We start from the raw sequence: 21,944 nt of genomic DNA on the forward strand, positions 1-21,944 counted from the left end.
AAATACCTATTGGGTCTTTAGCAACCACAGGTCTTGATGGCCCACTTGGATCTCCCAGACCAATTTCATTTTCAGCTTTAACACGGAACTGGTATTCATGTCCTGGGATAAGATTGGGGACCTTAAGGCGCCTTTCTGGTACTGGTGATTTGGTTACTGCAACCCATCTTAATGATCGCTTTTCTTTTTTCTCAAGGATATAGCCAGTGACAGACTTGCCACCATCATATTCTGGTGGATTCCAGACCACTGTCATTTCTTCCTTGCTTACTTTGGTGACTTCTGGAGGCTCTGGAGGACCAGGTCTGCTATATCTTGTTTTGGCAACAATTGGTTTACTTTCTGATGGTGGACCAGTACCCATTTTATTCTCTGCACGAATTCTGAAGATGTATTCATTTCCTTCTATGAGTCTTGTTACTTGTGTATGAGTTAGGATGACAGAGGAAGAGTATGTTGACCAGACCATACGTTTGCTTTCACATTTTTCTACAATATAATTTTGTATCTCACATCCACCATCATCTTCTGGTGGGTCCCAACTGATTGTACATCTGTCACTTGATATATCTGAAATTTTCAGATTTTGTATTGCTCCAGGGACATCAAGAACATTAACAGTTGCATGTCCAGTAAAGCTTCCTGCTGGATTTGTGGCTGTGACTACATATTTACCACTGTCAGTTCTCTTAGACTTTTCTAAAATAAATTTGGTATAATCCGTTCCACTTTCAATCTTCAACCTAGGAGATTTTGTTATATCGGATGTATCTTTATCTTTTGTCCATGCTATTTCAGGTTGTGGTTTTCCTCTTACCCCTGCTTCAAGTCGAATTGTTTCTCCAGCTTTGACAACAACTATTCCAGTCAATTTTAAGTCCAGTGCAGGTTTTACAAGTTCTTCTTTTACTAAGACCTCGCTTGTCTTAACCCAATTGCTTTCACCTCCTTCATTCTTGGTCTGAACTCTAAATTGGTATAGTTGATTTTCCTGGCATCTATCAATAAGGTAGCTTGTTTCTTTGATGCTGCCTTTATGGACCCTTTCCCATTCATCAGAATCTTTAGGTTTTCTTTCAACATGGTAGGATAGGTTGGGGCTTCCACCATCATAATCTGGCCGTCTCCATTTCAAAAAGACAAATGTTTTTCCTACTTCAGCAATATGGAGGTTTTCTGGTTCACCAGGCTTTTCAACAGGATTAATAGCCAGGATGGGTGTTTTGGTTTCAATCACTGGACCAGGTCCAACTTTGTTTTCTGCACAGACTCTGAAGAAATATTCATGATTTTCAATAAGAGATGCTTTAATTAACCTCTTTGTAAGATCAGAGGAAATGACATACCATCCTCTTTGATTTGGCTCACGGTATTCCACAATGTAGTTTGTTATTTCTGAGCCACCATTATCTTGTGGATTCTCCCAGGATACAACACATGAATCTTTAGTGATATATGTTAGCTTAAGATTCTGACAAGGTCCAGGTCTGTCTAAAACATTGACAATGACTACACCCTGTGCTTGACCACTGCTGTTCTTGGCCACAATTGTATATTTTCCATGGTCTGCTCTTGTTGCTGACTTTATTTGCAAAGCAACTGGAGGGAACTCTTGAGTTATTTCAGTTCTGTTGTCTTTGGTTACTAACTTGCCATCTTTGGACCAAGTAATATCTGGGTCTGGCCTGCCTTTAACACGAGCAGTAATATTTATAGTTTGGCCAACCCGTACAGTTAGAAGGTCACGGCAGGTCAAATCAAGATCTACCTCTGGTGGGTGAAGAATATCCTTTGCAATCACCGATTCTGGAAGCTCTCTAGGCTCACCTTCTCCAACAATATTTGCTGCTTTAATACGGAATCTGTACTCATTTCCTTCAATAAGACCTGGAACTCTAAAAGCACATTGCTTAATGAGATCAGCGGTATTAATTCTGTTCCATTGGGCACTTCCTGATTTCTGGCACTCAACAACATAACCTAAAATTGGACTACCACCATCTCTAGTGGGTTTTGTCCATACTAAGTCAGCTGTCTCTCTGCTCTTGTCTTTGAGTTTGGGATTAATTGGTGGTCCTGGTGGAGTTATAGGACGAGATGCTTTAATTGGATCTGATATTGGTGATGGTTTACTGAGTCCAGCAATATTTTCAGCAAATACTCTGAATTCATAGGTGTTACCTTCATATAGCCCGGTAGCACGGTATCTAAGATCAAGCACTGGTGTCTTGTTTACTCTGATCCATTTACCAGAAATCTCTCTTCTTTCAATTATATAGCCACTAATTGGGCTGCCACCATCAGATTTAGGAATTGTCCATTGAACAGTTGCAGCATTCTCAGTAATATCTGACACTGCTGGCTTTCCAGGTGGGGATGGTGGGTCAAACATATGCTTGGCAACAGTTGGCTGAGAGTCTAATGGTTTACCAATACCCATCTTGTTTTCAGCGCTAACACGGAAAGTATACTCATAACCTTTCTGAAGTCTGGGAACCTTAGCCTTAGTTTGAATACTTCCGGTGCTTACTATTCCCCAGGTTTCTTTCTTGCCTTCGCACTTCTCTACAATGTAATTCATTACAGGAGTTCCACCATCATCCTTTGGTGGCCTCCAGGAGATCACCATATACTCTGGTGTAACTTCCAGGATGTTTAATGGACCTGTTGGTGGCCCAGGGACATCCAAAACTGTGAGATGCAAAGCGACTGTCTTGCTTCCAGCAACATTTGATACTGTCAACTGATATTCTCCTGTATCTTTTCTTGTACAGTTTTTGATTGTTAGTATGGTTGAGAAATTATCAGTATCAATCTTGTAGTTGCCTTCTGATTTTATTTCTGCACTGTCAGTGACCCACTTAGCAGTTGGAACAGGGATTCCTCTCATGATTGCAGGCAGTCTTACAGTTGTACCCGCTTTGACTACAAGACCTTCAATTAGTTTAACATCAACTTCTATTGTTGGTGCAGCTGACAAAGGAAACAAAATAAATAGTTAGCATAGAAAAGTATAATATATTGAATATTATTATATGGAGTATTTTGTTGCTGTTATTATTATTATTATGATAATTACCTATCTTTTCTTGGCACTCAATTGGTACAGTAACGTCTGGACGACTAAGTCCAGCAATGTTCTGAGCTCTTACGCGGAATTTGTAAATCTTTCCAAGCTTCAGCCCTGTTACAACACATTCTGGGATGCTAACAGTCTTAAAGTTGGTCCAGTCTTCTGCACCATCTTCTTGATAATCTACTACAAAACCAGTAATTTCAGCACCGCCATCACGGTCTGGATAGTTCCAAGCAAGAGATACTTCAGTTTTGTCTATATCTACATGGTGAAGGTTCTTTGGTGGTCCAGGTGGATCTGTGCAATAGATAAATATACAAATTATATCATGTTGACTAATGTGAAAAATTATATTATTCATTAGTCCAATTAGAGTGTTTATTATACTTACAAATTGGATCAATAGCCTTTATTGGTTTTGGTGATTCAACAAAAGGACCACGCCCAAACTGGTTCTCAGCAGCAACTCGGAACACATATTGTGAGCCTTCCATTAGGTATCTAGCCATAATGCTGTGCTTTTTAGATGTAGTTGAGATAGGTATCCAACGAGGTGTGGCAACATCACGCTTTTCAACCACATAATTGCTAATGACTGCACCACCATTGTCCTCTGGCTCTTTCCAGGTAAGATAGCAGGAATCTTTTCTAATTTCACTGATTAGTAGATCCCTTGGTGGACCAGGTTTATCTAAATGAAGAACATTTATCATTATATTTAAGTCTTTTGTTAATTTGCATAGAAACATAGAAGATTGTCGGCAGAGAAAGACCACTTGGTCAATCTAGTCTGCCCTATTAGTATTTCCCTAAACATTAGTTTAGATAAACAGAATAAAATAAATATTATCTTACCAAGAACCACAACTTTAGTCTCAACAGTCTTAGAGCCAGCCTCGTTTTCCACTGTCAAGGAATACAATCCCGCATCTTCTTTGACAGAGTTACGTATTTCAAGCTTGCTTCCAACAGGTGTGACCACAATATCTGCCTTTGTAGGTACTTCTTTGCCATTCTTCAACCAGGTGACTTTGGGGAATGGTATTCCTTTGATTACAGCGCTGAGTGTTATAGTATTTCCAGCCTTGACCTGTTGCTCTCTTGCCATATTTGCATCAATCAACAGCTCTGGGGCTTCTGTTTTACAATAAAACAACAAAAAACAATTTTATCAGTAGTGTTAAAAATTATGTTAGCCTAAATACGTATATCTTAATTTTGTACAATAAACTCACCAAGCCTATCTTTAACTTGAACTGGGTCCCGGACATAAGCAGGCTCAGATTCACCAGCAGAATTCACTGCCATTATTCTAAACTTGTATGTTTCACCCTCTGTGAGCCCAACCACTTTGTGATTTGTTTCAGGACAACCATCAGGGGCATGATTGGATTTTTTCCATTCTTCATCACCAACCTTCTGGTATTCTATAAGGTAGCCAATTATTTTTCCTCCACCATCATGTCTTGGTGGGTGCCAAGACAAGTCAACAGAGTTCTTAGTTTTGTCAACTGCTTCAGGGTTCACTGGTGGGCTTGGTTTGACTGGAGGAAAAAAAACATGGGGTATGTCACTTAAAAAAGGGCTAAACATATCATAAGGTTTCATTCTTGACTTTCTCAATGTTTTGCCTTTTAATAATTTTTTTTATACATTCAGATCCTCAAGCGAAAGTAAATGTAGACAAAATAATGCTAATGGAGTGCGCTATAAAGTCAAACTTGAGAAAATGCAGTGTGCACCTACCTATTGGATCATTGGCAAAAACTGGTTTAGATGGTGGACTTGGGTCACCTACACCAATTTCATTTTCTGCAGATACTCTAAATTCATATTCACATCCTTCAAGCAGATCTTGTACTCTATATTGTGTATCTGGATAAATTGGCTCCCTTGAGACTTTGGTCCATCTGTTGGACATGGTCTCTTTCTTCTCTACAATATAGGCAAATATGGGTTTTCCTCCATCACGTGGTCTGTTCCACAAGACCAAGGCAGAATCTTTTGTAACTTCCTTAACAAGTGGTTGTTCAGGTGCCTCAGGAACTCCTAGGAATATAAAAAGTTCCAATTAAATCATGTTTTTGTTAAAAAGTTATGTGCCTTACAATGTTAAAAGGTGACTTACTGTAGCGATCTTTGGCCTTCATTTCATCAGATATAAGAGGATCGCTTATGCCATACAAATTTTCTGCACAGATTCTCATGCAATATTCTCTTCCTTCAAGAAGTTTAGGAACTTTGCAGTTTGTCTTGGTAGTTGCTGATGTTACAGGCATCCAGAGGTCCCTGTTGGTGTCTTTCTTTTCTACAACATAATTAGTAACTGGGCTACCACCATCATCGAGAGGAGGCTTCCAGGAGATAACCATGTGATCTTTGTGAACTTCATCAAATATCACAGGACCAACTGGTGGCTGTGGCCGATCTGTGTAAAAAAAAAGCCATACATTGAATAGAATGTATTTTTTTTTTTAAACGCACACACACACATTTTTTTTACACACACATGATAAGTCAAACATTTTTCTAATGGAAAGCTGCTTACCAACTACAGTTACTTCACAAAATCCCTTTCTTGCTCCGGTACTGTTTTCAACAGCCACACAGTATTTTCCTGAATCTTCTCTGACAGACTTAAGTATGCCCACACACAAAGTTGTTGGAGTAGTCTTGATCTTTACACGTTCATCTTCTTTAACAGTTAAACCATCTTTAAACCAGGTAATTTTTGGTGCTGGTTTGCCTGTGTAGCGGCCATTCATAGCAAAAGCCTCCCCAACACGTACAATCAGTTTCTCTCTGAAGTCAAGCTCAATTGTTGGAGGTGCTGTGAAGGAAAGTTAATAGAAATATTATACTAAAGGCTACAACCCTATGACTTCAGCAAGGTGGAATAAATAGAAAAATACGTACCTAATTCATCTTTGCAAGTAATTGGTTTTGTGCAGAATGATGGTTTTCCTTGTCCAACAATGTTGACAGCACTGACACGGTATTCATATGTGTCACCCTCCTTCAACCCATCATTGGTATATGTCCTATTTAGGAGCTTTTCTTTGGTGACTCTACTGAATTTGTCTTTTCCAATGAGGCGGCTTTCCAAGACATAGCTTGTAATGTCAGCTCCTCCATTGTATTTAGCTGGATTCCAGCTCAGGCTTACTGAATTTTTAGTGACTGCTGTTACTTGGAGATCCTCAGGACGTTCAGGTACAGCTGTAAGGAAGAAGATATAGCTCTTAAAACATGAGAACTCAGGATTTTTTACTGCTATGTCATTAAAAAAAATCTTCAATAAAAAGAATAAATATCTATTGACTTACATATTGGTTCTCTTATAACTATCTCCCTGTCGGTCTCTACAAATGGACCCATTCCAATAATATTTTCTGCTGCAATACGGAAGAAATATGCTGCTCCTTCAATGAGCCCTTGAACTGTTGCATTTTGTCTTGTCACAGTATAGGTTACTGGAGACCACCCTCTGCGATCAGCTTCACGTTTTTCAATGATATAGTTAGTGATTGTTGATCCTCCATCATCTTCAGGTGAGAACCAGGTCAGTTTGCAAGAGTCAGTTGTTAGATTCTCAGTCTGGAATGGTTGGCTTACTGGGCCAGGAACATCTGTAGAGAACAGAAAATTAGCTTACTGTATACAGTAGGTACATATTTTTATAGTGCTTTTAATAGCAAGTGTTACACATGTTTTAAGTGGATATATCTGACTTAACGTCTCTATTACCTAGAACATCAACAATAATAGTCTTCCTTCTTTCGCCACCAGCATTTTTGGCCACCAGAGTATACATTCCTTGGTGACTTCTCTGGCATTTTTTAATAACTAGAGATGAACTTATGGCTGTTGTCTCAATGTTAGCTTCGGGTGGTAAAGGCTTGTCATCTCTGTTCCAAGTAATTTCAGGTGCTGGCTTTCCAGAAACATAAGCTATGATTCGAATAACACCACCAGCATGGACCACAATTCTCTCTTTGACACTGGCATCTAGCTGAATATCAGGTAAGACTGAAAGAACAAAAGAAAAATATATTACTTCTATAATAAAATAAAATATATTATAAAAATATCGATACAATATTCAACATATAATTATGATTTCTATTGAATATGTTGGTTTAAAATTGAGAGACTTTAGCTTTAATACCTGTTCGATCCTTGGCTTCAATAATATCAGTGACTTCCCCAGGTTCTCCAACACCAGCAGCATTAACAGCTCTTACTCTAAACTTGTAGAAGCTGCCTTCTTTGAGTCCAGATACCACAAATTTGGTGCCTCTGACTTCTTTGTCCTTGGCCTAATTACGAAATACAGATGTTTCATATAAGTAATGCAATACAAATACAAAAACAATTTTATCTTATATTCTTTATTAGCATCATTGCAGTAAAAAATTGAAAAAAGGGGTAAAGTAATCTAAATGTATTTAAAATATATGATTAATTAAAGGATGGTACTAACCTTTTCCCATTCCTCTTTTCCTTCTTCTTTGAATTCCACAAAGTATCCAGTGACTGGAGAACCTCCATCTTTAGATGGTGGAGTCCATTCAAGATCAGCTGTAGACTTAGTCCAGTCTGTAACCTTTGGAATTGGTGGTCCAGGTGGAGCTAAGGATGTATATATATATATATATATGTAAATTATCCAGTAAATCAAAATAAATAAGGAAATAGTTAATGGTCTAGTATATGTGTTTTAACTTATTGTACTTACAAATAGGATCTCTAGCAGTCATTGGATCAGATGGCATACTTGGAGGCCCAACACCAGCTGCATTAATAGCAAGTACCCTAAACTGATAGTCACATCCTTCAAGGAGTCCTGTAACATGGTGTGAAACACCCAGTGGCATGACTTTGATGGGATCACGGTTAACTCTCTTCCATCTCTTTCCAGTTGTTTCTTTTACTTCCAGCCAGTAACCTGTCACTGGTGATCCACCATCATATTCTGGCTCTTCCCAATTGACAGTCATAGAATCCCTTGTAACGCTACTGATTGAAGGTTTATCACATTGTCCAGGAACAGCTGTGGAAACACAAAATACATTATTATCTTGTCAAAGATATCAATTTAGTCATTTTAGTATTTTAGTAAAGTAAAATACACCAAACTCACAATATAGATTTCTTGCAGTTTCAGGTTCACTATCAAGTGGGAGACCAACACCATACTTATTCTGAGCCATAATACGGAAAACATATTCATGACCTTCGACCAGTTTTGGTATGGTGTATATACATTCCTTTGCTTCTTTAGTCACTGGGGACCATATTTTCCTGTTGGCTTCTCTCTTCTCAATAACATAGTTTGTAATTTTAGAGCCACCATCATCTTTTGGAGGTAACCAAGCTAAAGTCATATTTTCAGCTGTAATTGATTCAAATTTGATAGGTCCTACTGGTGGTCCAGGACGTCCTAAATAAAGCAGGAGCAGTGTTGTTTAAATTGCAAATATAATATATTTGATTATTTATGAAGCTAGCACAGTTTGTATCAATTGTAATTACCTAGGACATTCAATCGCATTTCCTTTGAATCAGTTCCAAAGTTGTTCTCTGCGACTAGAGTATATAAAGCAGTATCATTTCTACGAGACTGGTGGATCAGCAAAGTGCAGTCATTTTCACCAACAACTTTGTTGACATGCTGATCATACTGAACTGGTGTTTTATCATCAGGCTTGTTTGGAGGTGCTCTAAACCATTTCAAAGTTGGGAAAGGACAACCCTTAATCTTTGCCACAATGCTGATATCTGTTCCTTCTTCGGCTTCCAAAAATTCTTTGAGTTCAATAGAGGGTGGGCCTTAAAAAAGAACAAATTAAATTTATCAAGATATAACAAAATATAGAAATATATTAATAATAAAAAAGTTGTTTTTTCTCTTCAAATAGTCTACTTACAAGTCTGGTCCTTCACTACAAGAGGTCCTACAGTTGTGGATGGTTTGCTTTGTCCAGCCTCATTTACAGCTCTGACGCGGAATTCATATTCCGCTCCTTCTTTTAGGTCTTCAACAGTGAATTTTGTTTCTTCTACATCCCGTTTATTACATTGCTTCCATGTTTCTTTGCCTTCTCCTGAGGGATCCCAGAGTAAGCGCTCAATGATGTAATGGGTCACAGGTGCACCTCCATCGTTCTTTGGTGGTTTCCATGTTAATGCCACAGAATTCTTTGTCACAAGACCAGCTTTTAGCCTTGTGGGAGGTTCAGGTGGATCTTTAACACAAGAAAACAAATGTTAATACCAGCATAAGCTGTATAAACAGTGTTTTAGTAAAAACACTATCAAAATATATTGAGAGCATAGTAACAAATTAGACTTACGTATTGGGTCTCTTGCTCTTGTCCTTTGAATGGTTGCAATAGGAGGTCCAGTGCCAAATCTATTCTCTGCTGTTACCCTAAAGAAGTACTCCTGTCCATCAATGAGGTCTTGTACAGTATATGAAGTTCCTGCACAGTCTGTAGTCACTCTGCTCCATGATTTGCCTTCAACTGTCTTCTTTTCAATAATGTAGTTTCTAATTCTGTCTCCACCATCATTATCTGGTGCTTTCCATGTAAGTTTAGCAGTGGATCTTGTCACATCGCTAACTTTGAGATCTTTTGGTGGCCCTGGAACATCTGTAATTTTAAAACATACAATTATATATTTGTTTTACACTTACTTATTTTTGATGCACAAAGCATATTTTGAGTATTAGTGTTGCATACATCAACCAACAAGCTTTCTGTCTCAGTTCAGATATAAGACTAAAATCTGACTGGTTGCTATTGGCCATACCATACAACTTGAATCTATGTTCACACAACGTATATTTTCGTAAAGTCAAGGCCGTTGTACAATGGCCGTGATTATTCCGAAAATATATATTACCTTGCTGTCTATGGGATCCCAGCCAGAGCATATACACATAGTATACGCGCTGAACGGGATCTCTAGTGGTGCTGCAAACAACTGACAAGTCAGTTTTCTGTGGCCGCTATTCATTGAATAGCGGCCGCAGAAAACCATGTCAGTGCACACTATGGAGCATGCGGCTCTGGCCGTTTACTCCATAGTGTGCTGTGGGGAGTTCTGATGCGGGCGCACACGGGTGCGCCCACATCAGGGCACTGTGGCGCCAAAGATCATCCAGTCGGTACTACAGTACCGGCTACTATGATCTTTTCAGAGACCAGCCGTTCTGTAACCCAGATGGGTCACAGAACGGCCCTTCTCTTAAGTTGTGTGAACATAGCCTGAGGTTGTATGTACTGTATTGGGTATGCTGATTGTATTTTTAGATACATTAAGGCTCATATGTTATATTTATCAAGATATATTTGCATGGACTTACCCAAAACATTAACTCTAACATTGACTGTTTTCTGTCCAGCCTTATTCTTTGCTGTGATGCTATATTTCCCAGAGTGTCCTCTGTTGGATGCAGGAATGGTGAGAACTGAAGTGGTGTCAGTTGCCTCAACCTAAATAAAATTCAGATTATTTTGTTTGGGTTAACAAAAGTCAATTAAAGCATTTGATAGCTCTCTATATATTTTGGTATAATTTATACTGATTGTATAAAGTAAAAATTAACTGTGAATGTAATATGTTAAACACGTATACTGTTAAATTAGACTGGCTCATAATTCGTAGCGCGATAGAAACAAATTCCATTTACATACCTGAGAATCCACTGGAATATTGTGGACTTGATCCTAAAATTGTATGAATGAACAGTCAGTGCTCAAGTGAACGTAAAAAGATGTCTAGCTTCATAACTGCTACAAATTACTTTTATAGAAATGATGACTACTTTAGGAATAAAAATGACAGAAACGTCTCTGCAAGTCTAACATGTAAAAGAGACAAAATTTGCAGTAGCTTACCTTAATCTCTTTCTTGGCTGCTCCCTCAAAGTCCCATGATGTTTTGGGTACAGGACGGCCACTTATTACAGCAGAAATCTTGATAGGAGTCCCAGCACGGACATTCAAGAGGTCTTGTGATTTCAAGTCAATTGAGATATCAGGCTCTTCTGCAGGAAAATAATTTAGAAAATTTTTACTTTTATTCTTCGGAAGCTAAAAAAAGGTGCTAAATTAATAATATATATATATTTTTTTTACCTTGTATTTCCTTTACAGGTATTTCTCCTGTTCCAAGACTTGGCTCGGATTCACCAGCAGCATTTACTGCCTTAACTCTGAATCTGTATTTCTTCAGCTCTTTAAGATCTGGAACTACACACTCGCAAGTAGGGAACAGCTTATCAGGTTCATTGACCTTTGTCCAGTCTGAACTTCCCTCTTCTTGCATTTCAACAAGGTAGCCCTTAATGGGACTGCCCCCATCTTTTTCTGGTTTCTTCCAGGCAAGACTAACGCTTGACTTGGTTTTATCCTTGACTTCTGGGCATGATGGAGCACCAGGGACGTCTGTTGAAATAGGCACAAATTTGTTTTAGATTTTTTGTGGCTTGAGGATAAAAAAAAGTTCAATTCACTCATTTTATTAACTTAATTTCCTTAACAAACTAAATTACTTATAAAACAGTTAAGACTTTAGCCAAAATAAACAATTAGGCTGGGTTCACACACAGTATATTTCAGTCAGTATTTGGTCAGTATTTTGTAACCTCAACCAGGAGTGGATTGAAAACACAGAAAGGATCTGTTCACACAGTGGTGAAATTGAGTGGATGGCAGCCATATAACGGTAAATAATTGCCATTATTTCAAAACAACGGCTCAATTTTAACATTGTGTGAAAAGATCCTTTCTGTGTTTTTAATCCACTCCTGGTTGAGGCTGCAAAATACTGACCAAATACACTGTGTGTAAACCCAGCCTTAAGATTAAATCTTGTTAAAAATTACTCTATAGGCTGCTATACAATATTCTTCCTGATTCTGGCTAGTGGATTCCCTCAACAAAATTGTGCTTGTGTAATTTATACTTACAGATCGGGTCTACTGCCAAGGCGGGGTCTGATGGCTCACTGGGAGGGCCTATTCCAGCGGCATTAACAGCCATAACGCGGAACTGGTATTCTACTCCCTCAATTAAGCGCAATACATTGAATTCCAGGCCTTTCACTGCAGGTTTTGTGACTGGAGCTCTGTTTACACGACCCCAATATACACCACCAACTTCTCTCTTTTCAAGCCAATAGCCAGTAATTGGAGATCCGCCATTATCCAGTGGAGGCTCCCAGGATACCAACATTGATGATCTGGTGCAGTCAGAAACTTTGGGTTTTTTAGGAGCGCCGGGAAGACCATATGGATCCTTTATTACAACCTTGTCTGACAAACAGTCATCACTAATGCCGTATTTGTTAACTGCTCTAACTCTGAATTGATATTCTCCATTGGTTGTGAGATTCCACACCTACAAGAAACAAGAAGATGTGTATTTAGTGATATGCATTGCGGTTAGCAATAGAACTGCAGTAGAGTATAGAAACTAGCATCGAGTAACATAAATTAACAGCAAACTGGTTGTGAGAATAGAAAATAAACATAAAAACTATATAATAATTTTTGCCACAAATTAAATGGTGTATATAAATTTTACATTTATTATAGCAGGTGTTTTTGTAGCTAATATGGTAGAATATGCAAATGTAGCTCTAAAAATCTGTATTTTATCATATTCTAAAAAACAGGTAAATTACCCCAAATCTCCTGTCAACTACAATGTTAGATACTTCTTCCCAGTCAGATTTCTTCTTGCTGGCATCTCGTTTGTCAATGATATAATTTGTAATCTCACTTCCGCCATTGTCTATGGGTGCATCCCATATCAAGTAGCAGGATTCAGCTTTGATGTCAGTCACTGCAAGATTTCTTGGAGGCGCAGGGCGATCTGTTTAGAACAAAATAGTCAGTCACTTAAATTTGTAAAAAAAAAAATCTATAAAAATGTATATGGAGAAGTAAAATAAAATGCACACCATATACTTCAACATTAACAGAGCGGTTGGCAGAACCAAGACGGTTGGAAGCTGTAATTGTGTAGGTTCCTTTATCACTCCTCTGTGCAGCTGGCATTATCACTTCTGACTTAGCTTCGCTTCTTGAAACTTCTTGTTTCTCAATCTTAAAGTTTGGTGTTGTCTTTTCAATAACAACTTCATTCTTGGCCCATTCAATCTTTGGCATTGGAAGACCGGTTACATCAGCTGGGATATTAACAGGCTCTCCTGCTTTAACCTTAATGGTGTCTCCTCTAACAGCTAAGCGAAGAGTTACGGTGGGTGCAACTGGAGAAGATACAGAAAATAAATTAAGCCAATGACAAATTATTTAGAAAATATAAATGTAAATGTTCTTGTGTCTGGTACATACCTTCATCATCCTGAATGACAACATTGAGGGGTAAGGATGGTTCACTTTCTCCTATGTCATTGACAGCTTTAGCACGGAATTCATACATGTGCAGTTCTGCAAGGTTTTCTACCAAAAATGATGTGTCTGGACAGAGTCTCTTGTTACATCTCTCAAATTCGGTGGCATCATGTCGTCTTTTCTCAAGGATGTACCCAATAATAGGGCTACCACCATCATTTCGTGGGGGTTTCCAGTCAAGTGTTATACTTGACTTGGTTCTCTCAGTATAGGTGAATCTTTCAGGTGATCCAGGAGGAGCTACAGGGAAAAAATTATTATGTCAGAATATCAAGTTTGATTTGCAATCTAATTGCAATCTAATGATATCTATCTATTTTTTTTAATATACCTTTGGGATCAACTGCAAGAATTGGTCCCAGATCAACAGGAGGTCCACAACCAAATTTGTTCTTGCAAATGACACGGAACATATATTCTTGTCCCTCCAGAAGACCATTAATATCACACTTAGATCGCTCAGTTTCTATTGGTTGTCTCCAAATATGTGCTTTGGCATCCTTTCTTTCAATTATGAAGCCTGTGATGTCACTTCCACCATCATCAAGTGGATCAGACCAGTTAAGAAGTGCCATCTTTCTGTTGACAACAACTGGCTTCAGTTCAGTTACTGGTCCAGGAACGTCTGGAAAAAAAATCACATTGTAGTTTATAGTAATAAGAACTATAAGAATTTTCACAAACTGTGTGATAAGAAAAATTTTCTTACCAAAGATTTCAACTCGTGTTGCAGCAGATTTAGTACCACTTTCATTGCTGGCAGTGATTATATATCGCCCATGATCTTTTCTTTCTGTATTGACAATAGTTAGCACAGAAGAGTGTCCTTCATTAACTATTTCCGCCTTTTCCTTATTCAGTTCACCCTCTTCTATAGACCATACAATTGTAGGAGCAGGGCGCCCATGAACGGTTGCTGGAATCTTTAGAGTCTGCCCAGCCAAAATCTGTATACCATCTCTTACAGAAAGGTCCAATTCAACAACTGGAGGTTCTACAGGTAAAAAATAAAAAATAGTTACAATATACTCTTATGGCAATGTGTTGAACTTATTGTGCAAAAAAAAAAAAAAAAAAGATACCTTGTGGTTCAAGGACAGTAACGGGTTCAGTTACACCAGGAGGACCTTCACCAGCTCCATTTACAGCGCTTACACGGATTTTGTAATCAGCACCTTCTCTAATGCCTTTAACAGTGTATTTACGAGTTTTGATTGGCCTGTCTGTGCAACGGGACCATTCATTTGTGCCCATTAGTTGTTTATCAACAAAGTAGCCTGTAATTTCTCCACCACCATTGTATAGAGGAGGATCCCATTCCATTTCGATAGCTGATGAGCTTGTGTCAACAACTCTTGGAATTGGTGGTCCTGGAGGCACTAATTTTCAGATAAGAAGAAAAAAGTCAGTAAGTCACTGATTTTAAGGCACAAATAATATTTTAGTCTGCACAATTTGTTACTTACATATTGGATCTTGAGCAGTCTTTGGATCAGAAGGAACACTGAACTTTCCAACTCCTCCTGCATTTTCTGCACAAACTCTAAAAATGTATGTAAGGCCTTCCAAAAGGCCATCAGCTCTCACTTCAAGGGAGTTGAGAAGGTTCCTGTTAACGCGAGCCCAGTGTGTGCTGTTTATTTCACGTTTCTCAATCCAGTATCCCAAGATTGGGCTTCCATTGTCTTTGGGTTCCTTCCACTTGACTAGCATACTGTTAGAAGTAACATCTTCAACATCAGGCTTTTCAGGTGCATCAGGTGGAGCTGTGAAGTTACACAATTACGTGTTATAATTGTTTTGCTTAAATATTACTATATGTAATACATTTAAAAAAAATTAAAACAGGGAAAAGAATACTTACTAAATGGATCTTTAGCAAGAAGAGGTTGAGAGACACATGGTGGTCCTGGGCCAAATCTGTTTTCTGCTGTAACACGGAAGATGTATTCTTTGTCCTCAATAAGTTTAGTGACTGGATATTTGCAGTGCCTTAGTGTAGATGTTACAATAACCCATCCAATTTCAGCTTTTGTGTTATCTTTCTTCTCTAATATGTAATTTAGGATTTCACTGCCACCATCATCCAAGGGAGGTTCCCATTGGCATATAACAGAATTCTTCCTTACTTCATCAAAAGTTAAGTTCACTGGAGGACCTGGTAAGTCTAAAAAATTTAAAAAGAAAACACATTAAAAAGTTGATTAAGGAATTTCCTTTTTCTTAGCATAGATGTGATGTGAATATGTTTGAATTATATTTGAGGAAAAATTTATTTTTGCTTACCCAATACATTTACTTCACATGAAGCTTTTGCAACTCCATGGTCATTTTCAACCTTGATAGTAAATGTGCCAAAATCAGCCCGTAATGAATCTCTGACAGACAACTCAGATTCTCCTTGTCTACTGTTGTCAACAGTTAAGCGCTCTGGCAAAGAAAGGTGGAATGGTTCATCCACAACAACTTCTCCTTTTTTCCTGCGGGGAACAACTTTCTCCACTCTCTTCTTAATCTCTTCTGGTCTGATTACTTCATCATTCCTAAGCCAAGTAATAGTGGGATATGGTGATCCAGATATATGTGCATCCAGTATTATCTCATCTCCTTGTCTGACAGAAAGTCCAGATTGAAGACTGCCAGCGAGGAACACTTTTGGAGGTTCTGATGAAAAGTACAAAAACAATGTTAATGGGAATATCCATGTACTCTAACAACTTTTATTGTCAGTACTTTCCTGTATAGTCTTTAAAACAAACGCTCTTTGCTTACCCATTGGGTCCACAGCTTTAATTCCTGGAGTAAGACGAGAAGGTTCACTAATTCCTGCAGCATTTTCTGCACGCACACGGTATTGATACTCTTTTCCCTCTTCCAAACCCTTCACAGTGTAGGTAAGTATAGGAACAAGAGTGTCGTTGCATCGTTCCCATTTTTCACCACCTTTGGCAATCTTTTCAATAATATATCCTAAAATCTTGCTTCCTCCATCAAACTGGGGAGGTTTCCATGTCAGGTTGATGGTCTTTGAAGTAGGACTGTTGGCCTCAAGATCTACAGGTGGATCTGGTCGTTCTGTAGAACAGAATAAAAACCAACAATCAAAACTCTTTGGTTAATAAACAAAACAAACACCAAATTGTTCTGTTGTTATTTGTAGTCATGCATTTACTTACGTTTCTCATCAGCTGCAATTATGGGGTTTCTGAGTTCCAGATATTCCCCTCCACCAATTTTGTTTACAGCCTTTACTCTGAAGTAGTATTCAGCGTTGGGTATAAGATCTTTCAGATTCCATGCTAGTTTGTTTTCTCCTGACATCACTGGTGTGTATGTTCTTCGTCCAGCCTCTCTGCGCTCTAATACATAATGCAATATTGGGGTTCCACCATCATATTCTGGTGGCTCCCAGGAAACTTTGCAAGTATTCTTAGTAATCTCTGTAACTTTAATGTCCTTGCATTGTCCAGGCAAGCCTTTAAAATACAAAAAAAATATAGTGAGAATTTTTTATTTTTGCTATAAGTCAACTTTTTCTACAAGATTTGCAGTATTTACCTATGACTTTAACATTAATGGTTCCTGTAGTTGATCCTATTTTGTTTTCCAGTGTGATAGTATAGACTCCAGCATCTGCACGTACAACATTAACAACTTCAAGAGCGGCAGAAGTGTGGTCACTCTTGGATGATACTCTGTCTGCAATTTTAATTTCTTTGCCATCCTTATGCCAACTAATAGTTGGTACTGGAACAGCTCTGAATGGCACAGGGATACTTAGTTTTTCTCCTTCTACAACAATAAGGTCTTGGGTTTTTAGATCAATTGTTGGATTACCTATAAGAAAAATATATACATTTAATTAAGTATGGCAATTTTAATTTTAATATTCATTTATATACAATCTAAATAATATACTTACAGTCAGGATCCTTAGCAAACACATTCTCTGAAATTTCAGATGGATCACTAGCACCAATGGCATTGACAGCCCTGACACGAAGGACATACTCTTTATCAGGAATAATGCCCTCTTCAGCTTTGTACTTCAGCTCTTTAACTGGTCGTGAATTGATTCTCATCCACTTTTCAGTGCCTACTGGGCATGCCTCAATATGATATCCAATAATTGGGCTGCCACCATTTTTCTCTGGAGGCTTCCAGGCAATAGAGATGTGGTTTCTGCTTGCATCAGTAACATGTAACTCAAGAGGAGGTGATGGAGGACCTATAAAAAATTGTAATAATTTAAGATAATTTTTAAATTCTAACGTGAAGGTATTTCTTTACATTTTTTGAGTCTTTACTCACTTGTTGGGTCTTCAATTGCCATCATATCTGTAGGTTCGCTTGGGTGACCAACACCAGCTTCATTTTCTGCACGAACCTGGAACTGAACTTCTGTGCCTTCAATAACATCTGTTACCTTAAACTGACAGTCTGGGCCAGCTGTCCTGCCAGCTTTCACCCAGCGTGTGGCCAACTTTTCTTTCTTTTCAATAACATATCTGTTTGAAATAACATGAAAGTGTTTCAATAAAGCTTTACATGTCAAAGCAACATGATAAAGTCTATGGATGCCATATAAAGTCTTATATGTGTAGCTTACCTTAGTATAGGTCTTCCTCCATCGTTTTTAGGTGCTTCCCACTTCAACTCAACATGTCTCTTCGTTACATCAACCACTGTCAGAGCGTATGGTGGTCCAGGAGTAGCTAAAAGTACACAATGAGTGTTAAAGTGTGAAAACTAATATTTTAGAGACAGTATTGCCTAATGAATATACATTTAAATTGATGTTCAGTATTAAGGACAACTTACTAAATGTATCTTTGGCCAATACAGAGTCTTCCAGTTCACAATATTCACTCTGTCCCACTGCATTCTCAGCAGCCACTCGGAACACATATAAGGAACCTTCAGAAAGTGGTGTCACTGAACATTTGGTGTCCTTTACTGTGGTGTCAACTGTCTGCCAGCCTTTGCGCCTAACATCTCTCTTTTCAACGATGTAGTTGGTGATTGGAGAGCCTCCATCTCTTTCAGGAGCAGTCCATTTAAGATCTGCTACATTCTTACTGATATTAACAACTTCAAGCCAGCGGGGTGGAGAAGGAGGATCTAAATAAGAAAACAGGTCATTAGCAGTATAGATCATCATGCACAATCTATAAGTGGTTTGCTACATACATAAGGCCTTATGTTAGGTTATCAGAAGCTATTACATTGGCTATGCTTGGGTACAGCACTTTATACATTTGTCAGTAGAGTGACACTTTACATATTGTACATAGTATCTTGGACTAATTTGTGTTTAACTTACTAAGTCTCTCTTTGCAGAGCACTGGGTCACTTGGTTCGCTAGGCTCACTTTCTCCAGCCTTGTTTACGGCTCTTACTCTGAAAGAGTATTCCTGTTTTTCCATGAGACCTTTCAAAAAGTGTTCTGTGGTTGGTACGCCTTCTGCCACTCTAACCCATTCATCAGTTCCAGTCTTCAGCAGCTCGATGATATAGGACTCTATCTTGGCCCCACCATCGTGTTCTGGCTTCAACCAATTCAAGAATAAAGATGTTTTAGCAACATCTTTAACAGTTGGTTTGCCGGGAGGCCATGGTGGATCTGTATTGGAAGCAAAATAATGTAGGTTTATAATAATGTCCTATTCACAATATTATATAATGTGATATTGGATTTGTTGTATGAGTAAAAATGAAACATACCAATTGGATCTTTAATTAAGATAGGCTCAGTCTCTCTACTTGGTTTTCCAGGACCAGCAAGATTTTCTGCCAAAACACGGAACTGATACTTCTTCTTGTTTGTAAGACCTTTAACTCTGTTTTAGATACAAATGTACTGTTAATATGCGTTGCAACTTACTGATATATTGTTATGTACACATATATTTACAACAAGTATGATAATTATCATAAATGTTAATGGTTTGGTTACCTATATGTAGGATCTTTAACTGGAGTCTTGTTGCATCTGACCCATTTTCCGGTTTCAGGATCAAGTTTTTCAACCCAATATCCGGTTATTGGGCTTCCGCCATCTTCATCTGGTTCAAGCCAGGTCAAAGTCACTGAGTCTTTTGTAATGTCAGAAGGTTCAAGATGAGTTGGTGGTCCAGGGGGATCTATAAAATGTACATTAAAATTATAATATACCGTTCACTGAGCTATAACTTCGGAATTTTGTAGACAAACCAAGAAAGTGTTCTCTTACCAAATGAGTATTTAGCAATCATGGAGATAGATTGTACGGGCTCTCCAATACCATACATATTCTCAGCAGCCACTCTGAAGATGTACTCCTTAAGAGGAGTGAGTTTTGCAGCCTTAAAGCGAGTCTCTTTGATTGTGGAAGAGAGTTTGTGCCAAATTTCACTGTCCCCTGCTTTTTGTTCCAGAATGTAGTTGGTAATTCTTGAGCCACCATCATCTCTCGGAGGGTTCCAGGTCAGTACACAAGACTCATTGGTAATCTCAGAAATATCAAATGCAGCTGGAGGACCAGGCTTATCTGTGTATAAAAAAAGCATTTGATATGTAGAATTAAGTAATACACAGATAAGAAGAAAACAGGTAACCAAATAAGTTTGCATTCTAGACTTTAAGTAAGTCAAACTAAAAGCAAAAAAGTATACCTAAAACATTGACTTCAACAACTGCTGTAGCTCTGCCAGAGGTGTTAACTGCTTCTATTATGTAGGTTCCAGAGTCACTTCTTGTGCTGTCTGAAATAACAACTGTAGAATGTCCAGGTGTGGCTTCAATAGCAATTCGCTTGTCCACTCTCAGCAGAGAGTCAGCTTTGTTCCATGTAACTTTAGGGTCTGGTTTCCCAGTAATAGTAGCTGGTAGTTCGATCTTGGTTCCAGCTTTCACTGTTATGCCAGCAATTAGCTTAACATCCAAGAAAATTTCAGGTGCCTCTGTATTAATAAAGAGGAAGAGTATGTTACACACATATAGCATATTGCAGGTATGGTGCATAGAATGAAATGTCCAGAATGTTAAATACCTTTAGGATCTGTAGCAAGGATATCATCTGTTGGCTTGCTTGGTTTACTGGCACCAAGTCTATTGAGTGCTTTTACACGGTATGAATACCATTGACCCTCAGTAAGATCGTCTACTTGAAGTCTGCAAAGAAGAAACATTTTTCATGTAAGAAAAGAAAAAAATATGTTTCTACTATGTTTCTATGACACCTCGTGTAAAGAAAGATCAAACTTACTTAGTTTCTATGACAGAATCACCGCAAATTTCCCATTTGTCAGTTCCACGTTGGCATTTCTCCACCAGATATCCCTTGATGCGTGAACCACCATCATACTTGGGTGGTTCCCATGTGAGGAAGATTCCTTTAGCAGTTGGATCTCTCCACTTAACATTTTCAGGTGGATCAGGAACAGCTGTGATAAAAGAAGAATGTAAATGAGTTTTTAAACAATATATTGAAAAATATATGGCCCATATCTATTAAAGACCAGAACTTGATATGCTAGTCTTCAGCTAGTCTTAGAAGCAGTTCTCTGCCTTAACTTGGACAGACTATCTGTGCACCTGAAAGTGAAATGTGTGCCAGATAGGAGCTGCTGTACAATTAAAGCCTATTTTAAAGTGTAAATTTTAGGAAACTACATGGGTGGGGGAGGCCATGCCCCTTTATGTTAAGCCCCATCCACTTGGAGAGTACAGAGTAAATTAGTAAAAAAAAAGTTTACACTAGAAATGTATGTTTCATATACTCAAATGTATATATTTAATGTTGACTCACTTGCTGGTGCAGACATGTTGACTGGTTCATCAATGTATGCAGGTTCTCCTGGTCCACACTTATTACAAGCTGAAACACGGAATAGATATTCTTTGCCTTGGATAAGGTCAGAGACAGTGAATTCCTGGTCAAGGACATTTTCAATAACCTAAAACAGAACAAAGCTTTATTAAAATCTATTTGTAGTTTACTAGTAATACGGGCAATTTTGAACTGAATATGGTTATAATTCTAGTCAAAATTAACTTTTAAAAGTATATCTATTCAAAATTGAAAATGAGGGGCTTTGCAGAGACAGTACCACTGTCTCCAGCCTGAGGAGCTTATCTATATCAATGCCTCAGATATACTCCCTGGGAGGGCACCAGCTTGGTAAGACTGTTCCTATTATGTTGTGTAAGGCTTCTCTAGAGTGGTGACCCATATAGTTTATGGGTATGTAGTACTGTGACACCTTTATTACTCACCTTAGCCCAAGTCTTGCGGTTGACTTCTCGTTTCTCTATAAGGTATCCAGTCAATGGACTGCCACCATCATTCTCAGGTGCTTCCCAGGACAGATTGACACTGCTTCTTGTGAGGTCTCCAACCTTCAGCTCCCTTGGAGCACTTGGACGAGCTAAAAAAAGTTTTACACCATGAGATAAGAA

At 38.3% G+C, this 21,944-nt stretch overlaps 1 protein-coding gene across 26 annotated transcripts in view; it reads right to left on the minus strand.

Annotated features, from left to right (window-relative positions):
- The window catches only part of TTN (titin), a 237,758-nt gene that overhangs the window by 54,939 nt on the left and 160,875 nt on the right, over window positions 1–21,944 (minus strand). For all 26 annotated transcript variants that reach the window (XM_069983050.1, XM_069983048.1, XM_069983045.1 and 23 more), the window contains 48 exons: window positions 21,762–21,913; window positions 21,295–21,442; window positions 20,752–20,929; window positions 20,536–20,657; window positions 20,159–20,446; window positions 19,738–20,034; window positions 19,462–19,648; window positions 19,230–19,345; window positions 18,829–19,128; window positions 18,327–18,626; window positions 18,115–18,220; window positions 17,817–18,013; window positions 17,428–17,733; window positions 17,064–17,342; window positions 16,682–16,981; window positions 16,278–16,580; window positions 15,792–16,169; window positions 15,370–15,672; window positions 14,972–15,271; window positions 14,588–14,884; window positions 14,215–14,499; window positions 13,837–14,130; window positions 13,446–13,745; window positions 13,052–13,360; window positions 12,773–12,963; window positions 12,057–12,486; window positions 11,224–11,532; window positions 10,984–11,132; window positions 10,780–10,812; window positions 10,449–10,578; window positions 9,433–9,732; window positions 9,007–9,324; window positions 8,612–8,908; window positions 8,220–8,519; window positions 7,815–8,129; window positions 7,560–7,708; window positions 7,245–7,395; window positions 6,824–7,105; window positions 6,403–6,705; window positions 5,993–6,295; window positions 5,625–5,906; window positions 5,205–5,504; window positions 4,823–5,125; window positions 4,312–4,620; window positions 3,932–4,213; window positions 3,468–3,767; window positions 3,080–3,373; window positions 7–2,973 (listed from right to left, as the gene is read on the minus strand). In XM_069983050.1, coding sequence (XP_069839151.1) covers window positions 7–2,973; window positions 3,080–3,373; window positions 3,468–3,767; window positions 3,932–4,213; window positions 4,312–4,620; window positions 4,823–5,125; window positions 5,205–5,504; window positions 5,625–5,906; window positions 5,993–6,295; window positions 6,403–6,705; window positions 6,824–7,105; window positions 7,245–7,395; window positions 7,560–7,708; window positions 7,815–8,129; window positions 8,220–8,519; window positions 8,612–8,908; window positions 9,007–9,324; window positions 9,433–9,732; window positions 10,449–10,578; window positions 10,780–10,812; window positions 10,984–11,132; window positions 11,224–11,532; window positions 12,057–12,486; window positions 12,773–12,963; window positions 13,052–13,360; window positions 13,446–13,745; window positions 13,837–14,130; window positions 14,215–14,499; window positions 14,588–14,884; window positions 14,972–15,271; window positions 15,370–15,672; window positions 15,792–16,169; window positions 16,278–16,580; window positions 16,682–16,981; window positions 17,064–17,342; window positions 17,428–17,733; window positions 17,817–18,013; window positions 18,115–18,220; window positions 18,327–18,626; window positions 18,829–19,128; window positions 19,230–19,345; window positions 19,462–19,648; window positions 19,738–20,034; window positions 20,159–20,446; window positions 20,536–20,657; window positions 20,752–20,929; window positions 21,295–21,442; window positions 21,762–21,913 — 15,042 coding nt within the window. The remainder of the gene's footprint in view (window positions 1–6; window positions 2,974–3,079; window positions 3,374–3,467; window positions 3,768–3,931; window positions 4,214–4,311; window positions 4,621–4,822; window positions 5,126–5,204; window positions 5,505–5,624; window positions 5,907–5,992; window positions 6,296–6,402; window positions 6,706–6,823; window positions 7,106–7,244; window positions 7,396–7,559; window positions 7,709–7,814; window positions 8,130–8,219; window positions 8,520–8,611; window positions 8,909–9,006; window positions 9,325–9,432; window positions 9,733–10,448; window positions 10,579–10,779; window positions 10,813–10,983; window positions 11,133–11,223; window positions 11,533–12,056; window positions 12,487–12,772; window positions 12,964–13,051; window positions 13,361–13,445; window positions 13,746–13,836; window positions 14,131–14,214; window positions 14,500–14,587; window positions 14,885–14,971; window positions 15,272–15,369; window positions 15,673–15,791; window positions 16,170–16,277; window positions 16,581–16,681; window positions 16,982–17,063; window positions 17,343–17,427; window positions 17,734–17,816; window positions 18,014–18,114; window positions 18,221–18,326; window positions 18,627–18,828; window positions 19,129–19,229; window positions 19,346–19,461; window positions 19,649–19,737; window positions 20,035–20,158; window positions 20,447–20,535; window positions 20,658–20,751; window positions 20,930–21,294; window positions 21,443–21,761; window positions 21,914–21,944) is intronic.

Source organism: Dendropsophus ebraccatus, chromosome 9, assembly GCF_027789765.1.
Source record: "Dendropsophus ebraccatus isolate aDenEbr1 chromosome 9, aDenEbr1.pat, whole genome shotgun sequence".
Classification (NCBI taxonomy): Eukaryota; Metazoa; Chordata; class Amphibia; order Anura; family Hylidae; genus Dendropsophus; species Dendropsophus ebraccatus.